Source organism: Silene latifolia, chromosome 9 (assembly GCF_048544455.1).
Source record: "Silene latifolia isolate original U9 population chromosome 9, ASM4854445v1, whole genome shotgun sequence".
NCBI lineage: Eukaryota > Viridiplantae > Streptophyta > Magnoliopsida > Caryophyllales > Caryophyllaceae > Silene > Silene latifolia.
The window spans coordinates 112,487,662-112,494,198 of record NC_133534.1 but is presented as its reverse complement, the minus strand read 5'-3'; the positions used below and the strand labels follow the sequence as shown (position 1 = coordinate 112,494,198).

Here is a 6,537-nt window from a genome sequence, read left to right as displayed (position 1 = left end):
TTAAAGGCCGCATTAATGTGGACGATCAACGATTTCCCTGCATATGGTATGCTTTCCGGCTGGTCTACAACTGGGTACCGTGCTTGTCCTTATTGTCAAGAAAAAGACCATAAATCTTTTTGGCTAAAACATAGTGGCAAGGTTTCTTGGTTCGATTGTCACCGTGAGTTCTTAAAACCTGATAATCCTTTCCGCAATAATTGTAAGCATTTTTTAAAGAAGAAATTTGTAACCCGCATAGCCGCAGCGAAACTAACCGGTGACGAGGTGTGGGATACGGTAAAAGATTTACCAAAAGTAATTGATGCTTATGATCAAGAATTAAAAAGATTGAAAGACAAGAAGGAAGGTTGGTGGAAACAAAGCATATTTTGGGAACTTCCTTATTGGAAAACGTTGTTGATTCGACACAACTTAGATGTTATGCACATTGAGAAAAACTTTTTTGAACAGATTATCAACACGGTGATGAATGTACCAAAGAAAACTACATTTGGACCTAAAGGTAAAGCTGACTTTATTGAAAATTGTTATAAACGGCCTACAACATCTAGGTTTGTTTTAACAACTGCTGAAAAAAAGGCTTTGTGTGATTGGGTTTGTTCTTTGAAATTCCCGGATGGTTATGCTTCGGATTTGAGTAGGTGTGTCGATCATGTGAAGTTGATCTTGCATTCGATGAAAAGTCATGATTGTCATGTCTTTATGGAGCGTTTATTACCTGTTGCTTTGAAACATTTACTCCCGACGGCTTCTTGGAATGCAATAACGGAGATAAGCCAATTTTTTAGAGACTTATGTGCATCTACAATTAAGGTTGAATCTATGGAACGTTTAGAGGCAAACATTGCGGAAATAATATGCAAGTTAGAGAAGATATTTCCCCCATCTTTCTTCAATTACATGGAGCATTTGCCCATTCACTTACCTTATGAAGCGAAAGTTGGAGGACCTGTTCAATATCGATGGATGTATCCATTTGAGAGGTAATATATCACTTATTTACTCCTTTAACCATTTATTTTGGATTGACAATAATAACTAATTATTAATTTACAAATTCAATATATTTTTAGGTTCCTTAATCATTTGAAAAAAAAGATTACCAACAAAGCCCGCGTGGAAGGTTCCATATGCAACGCTTTTTTGTTAGAGGAAATTTCCAATTTCTGTTCTTTATATTTTGAAGATCATATTGACACAAAAGCGAAAGACTTGGATGTTGGTTTGAATTTAGAAGATCATCTAAATTCAAACCTACCCACATTATTCAATGATGACATGGGAACTAGAACCGGGAAATGTATTGAGAGATTCTTGGATGAGAAAGAGTTCGAAGAAGCTCACTTTTATGTGCTAAGGAATTGTGAAAAATTGTTAGAGCGTTATGAAGAGTACGTTACGTCTTATTTACTAAATTCATTCTTAATTATTATGCTTGACTTAAATTATAAATAATATATAACAAAAACATGTTATTGATATAGGGAGTTTGAGACACATATCAAACTAACATTTCCTGACGTTGTTTCGTCGGATGACGTTTGGAGCAAACATGACAAAAGTTTTACGAAATGGTTCAGAAATGAAGTAAGTTATACATTTTATTTAAAATAGACAACTAACACATTACTTATTTAAGAATGATAAATTATAACACGTTAAAACATTTCTTATTGAATAGGCTTATAGATTGAAGGATCCTTTAATTAAGACTCTAGCAATGGGTCCTAGTAACATGGTGAGGACTTGGAGACGATATTCTATCAATGGTTATAAATTTCGTGCTTTTAAGAAGAAGGTTGATATTCCGAAAGCTATATTAAGCAATGGAGTTTGTGTAAGTTCCACAGAAGGGTTGGACTACTATGGAATTCTAAATGAAATAATTGAGCTTGCTTATTATACCGGTCCAAGGATTTATATGGTCATATTATTTAAATGTGATTGGTTTGATAATTCTCCACAAGGACTCAATATCCATAAGATTTACGGACTTGTAGATGCAAACCAAGCAAAGAGACTTCGTGGACATAATCCTTTTGTGTTAGCCTATCAAGTCGATCAAGTTTGGTATTCTCCTTATCCAACCACTAAGCAAGATAATCAATGGTCTGCGGTTTTTAAAATCAAGGCTAGATCACATGTCGACGCTCCTGTTAAAGAAATTGACTTTCAAGAAGATGTTGACGTTGTCAATGATCATTCCATTTCACCAATTTTGGTGGAAGACATCCGGAGTGAAGATGAATACGAAGTGGTTATAGAAAGCGGCGAAGAGGATGAAGATAATGATGAAGAAAAAGAAGAGGGAGAAGAGTGGGAAAATGAGGAAGAAGTGCACGAAGTCGGAATGCTTTTTTCAGAAGATGAAGCTCTTTTAATTCGTAGTGATAGTGATAGTGATGGAGATTAGCTGTAATTTTATTCAATTTTTTTGGTTAACAATAATGTTAATCCATTTGTGTAAAACTATGATGTTTATTTTGAGTTAAGGTTAATTTTAAGACAATTTATTGTGTGATTTATTTTTGTTGACTTTCTTGTGTGATTTAGACATATACTGCGTTATGTATCACATATTTGACTAACAATTTAGAATGTTTATAGTTAGTAATTATGGTAGGTCGTGGAAACATAATTAGACGGATGTTTGGAGGTGGTAGTCGTAGACGACATGACCGGGAGGAGGAGGAGAAGGAGGTAGAGCAGCCACAGCCACAGCCACACCAGCAGCAGCAGCAGCAGCCAGAGGACATGCGAGTTGTTCTATCAGAGGATCCTGCCATAGGATCCTGGTAAGTAATGCTTTCCCTTTTTATTTTTTATTGACTTTCTTGTATATTATTTAAATAATGACGCATTTCAAAATACTACCCATTATTGTCAATATTTTTCAAAATCCTATATATTATACTTTGAAAATATAAGTATAATATGTGATATTTTGAAAAATATCAACTATAATAGGTAATATTTTGCAATTTTTCCTTTAATAATTTCATTTTAAATCACCTGATCTAATATATGTCATTTATTTCAAGGTGGGAGGACAAGCCGGTCCGCGAATATTTGACCAAGTCATTCACTCATACGTACGTGGAGTACGTCACCAATTGGTCGAGATGACTCATGAGCAAAGAGAGAGGATGTGGCAATATTTTGAGGTTAATTCTTTAATAATATTTTTATTCTTTAATAATATAATTAAATTTATTTATCTACTAATAACAATTCATATTTTTTTAATTTCAGGGTAGTGTTCGGGCCCACGAACCAGGATATCCCCTTAGGACTGAGTGGGAGAGTCGGATCAAGAGGTGTATTACCCAGATTATCGCCCAAGTCGTCACCGCAAAGAAAAAGCCGGAGTGGCTTACTGTCACAAATTGGGAGAAATTGAAGAAAAGGCCAATAGAGAATCCCGAATTTGCTAAAACTTCGGAAATAAATAAGGTAAATAGAAGGTCGGGATCGAAAGATGGGAAAGCATTAGCAACCCACACTCTCGGAAGGAAGAATGCAGTTTTGGCTTTTAAGGAATTGGTAAGTACATTTGAGTTCCCAAATTTATAAATTTCTTATTTCATTTAAGTATTGATTTTTAGTGTATTTCATCACTTAGTTTTCTCATAACAAAGAATTAACGATTATCGATCTATAATACGGAGTAATATTTTTTTCATATAATTTTTTCAGGGTGCTGAAGCCACACCGTACAAGCTCATGGAGAAGTCCAAGAAAGATAAGCATGGCAACTGGATTAACCCTCGAGCAGAAGAGACCGATGTAAGTTTCTTTAATTAGAAAAAATCGATTTAATTAGCCTTCTTATGTTATTTTATAAATTAGTAAGGTATTATTTAATTTAAATTTTAACTAACACTTTTTTCCTACTTATTACTTTTTCAGGTTGGTTACCGTCGACTTATAAACCAGCCAATGCCCGAGGGACTGGAACCAGATCCGAACGAGTCCTACTATACTGCCAGTGGAGGCTATAATGAGAAGATGCGCATGTGGGGTATGGGGTCAGCGGCACCAGAGTTGTACGATCCTCCAGCTAATAGGCTTGCCCATCACTCGGTTTCTTCTTACTCACCTAGTTTGCTTTCTCGAGTCACAATGGAAAATTCACAATTGCGACAGCAAATCGGTAGGATGGAGGGAGAGATGATGACCCAAAAGTACAAAGGAGATAGCATGGAGGCGTTCTTGTTCGAGAAGTATGGATGGACTCCCCCTCCCCCCCTACATGCTCAGGTGGCCCGCCTCCATTTCGTAGAGACGATTTCACGGATGACGGTCATCCATTTGGTAGTCAGCACGTTACCCCGATTAGGTAAACTCTTAGTTTCTTAAATAAAAATCAAATCTTGAACCTTGGTAGATTTGATGAAGTTTATGTAAACCACTAACTTAATTATGTTAGATTTTATTTATAAAAGACATCCTTTAACTTTATGATTCGGTGTTGGTGTTAGTTAAAACGTATTGTTGATTGGTTCCCGCTTTGCGGTCGACTTGACATATATTCCCGCTTTGCGGTCGACGGGGTTGTGTTGTATATTGCAGGTTTTACTGAAACAATGCTACGTGCATTGTGGCCAGTAGCAAACCTGCTGGTTTTTTTAAAAATGCTGTTTCAGTTTGCGACGGATTAGCCGTCACAAAAATCTTTTTTGCAACGGATATTCCGTCACAAAAATCTTTTTTGCAACGGATAGTCCGTCACAAAAATCAATTTTGCAACGGATATTCCGTCACAAACAATCAATTTTGCAACGGACATTCCGTCACAAAAATCAATTTGCAACGGATTACACGTGTCACTGTTGATAAACTATGTGACGGATTAGCCGTCACAAATCCGTCCCAGGTGCATTTGTGACGGATTATCCGTCACAAACCCGCTTTTTGTGACCATATATAGTGACGACGGTTTGTGACGGATAATCCGTCACAAAACCGCTTTTTGTGACGTGAAATGCTATATAGTGACGGATTCGTCCGTCACTTTACCGTGTTTTCCTTGTAGTGTTAATTTTGTAAGCAAAATTGACCCAAAAATATTTGGTTTTGGCTCTCAAAACCGGTTGAGAGAGAGGAGAATGGAAGATAATTTTCTCTTTCTAAAAACTCTTGTTTTTGTTAGATGAATGAATAATAATCACTAGTCTCTATCTAAGTGAATATTAAGCAAAATAAGAAGAAAAACCACAAGGGTTTTCTTCCCCAAAACCGGGTGGGAGAGGAGGAACAAAAGAGCCAATGCATGCCCTAGTTGTTCTTCACAATGAGCAATAGGTATGCAAGGCTAGTTTTAGTAGGTAATCATGTTGTTTACCACTAATAAAAATAACTTAATATTTGCCTAATTTTCTCATATTTTCGGCACATATGGATAACATGGAATCCATATTATTGTTGTCAATTGTCAATATGTCACATGTCATATGTTACATAAATTTGTTATGTATTTTTAACATATTAAAAATCAAAGTATTAATAAAAATACGTCATATACAAAAATCGACTTAGTAATTCATAATTACTTGTACCAAAATATTTTACCATTTATAAATCACAACAATTTGTATTTATAATAATTCATTCAAATTTAATTGTTTTCTTAAACAATAATTTCATCTGAGTAATGATACAATTTGATTACTCAGACCGTATCTCATTTTAATCAATTTCAATGTGATACGTAAATTTTACTTCCAAAATCGACCGTCAATTTTCAAGTAATTTAATTAACTCGTAACATTATACGATTAATTAAATGATCAATTAAGAGTGTTGCCCTATAGGTATGACCTAGGGGATCAACTGATCACCACCGTCGCACGACAGTAATGTCAAACTCTAGTCAGCCAATCATTACCGATATATGTTGACCAGTTGATAGTAAAAATACTTCCCAATTGTATTCTTTAAAATGAGATTTAAACATGTGATCATCATGATCAACAGTCGTGATCACATTATTGTCGGAGGACACATATTCCAACAAAACCTCCCCAAACTAGCGTGAGCTAGGAGGTTTCAGTAGCCAGCAGTGCTACCATAAGTACCTGAAAGGACAGAAAATACCGTGCATTATCCGAGAAAACAAAGTTGAAGCGGTAATTATGTGCAAAGAATTAAGCTGAAGAAAGCGATAGATGAATGAAAAGGAAAGAAAATAAGGAGAAAACTCCCTAAAACTCCCTTTCGTGCTCCATCGCAAAACGACCAAACACAAGCAGGGGAATGATCGAAAACAGCACAACAATGGGAAGCGGTCGATCGACCACACAAAGGCGTCGATCGACCAGGGCATCTCAAACGAAGCTTCGTAGCTGCGGTGGTCGGTCGATCGACCACACAGCTACGATCGATCGACTGATATACCTGACGAGGACAGTGCTTTCTTCGAATTAACTCAAATAGCGTGAGTCAATATGGTCTAACAACCTGCAAATGCACATAATACAACGCCCAAAATTGCGCTAAACCCAAATGTAAAGTCTATAGCCTAAATAAATCCTA

At 36.0% G+C, this 6,537-nt stretch overlaps 1 protein-coding gene across 1 annotated transcript; it reads left to right on the top strand.

Annotated features, from left to right (window-relative positions):
• The first annotated feature begins 2,619 nt into the window (after positions 1-2,619).
• Positions 2,620-4,446, top strand: LOC141601474 (uncharacterized). The gene is made up of 5 exons (XM_074421763.1): positions 2,620-2,798; positions 3,045-3,060; positions 3,256-3,546; positions 3,700-3,789; positions 3,913-4,446. The coding sequence occupies exons 1-5, from the start codon at positions 2,620-2,622 to the stop codon at positions 4,360-4,362; spliced, it is 1,026 nt and encodes a 341-aa protein (XP_074277864.1). The 3' UTR covers positions 4,363-4,446.
• Positions 4,447-6,537: the final 2,091 nt, after the last annotated feature.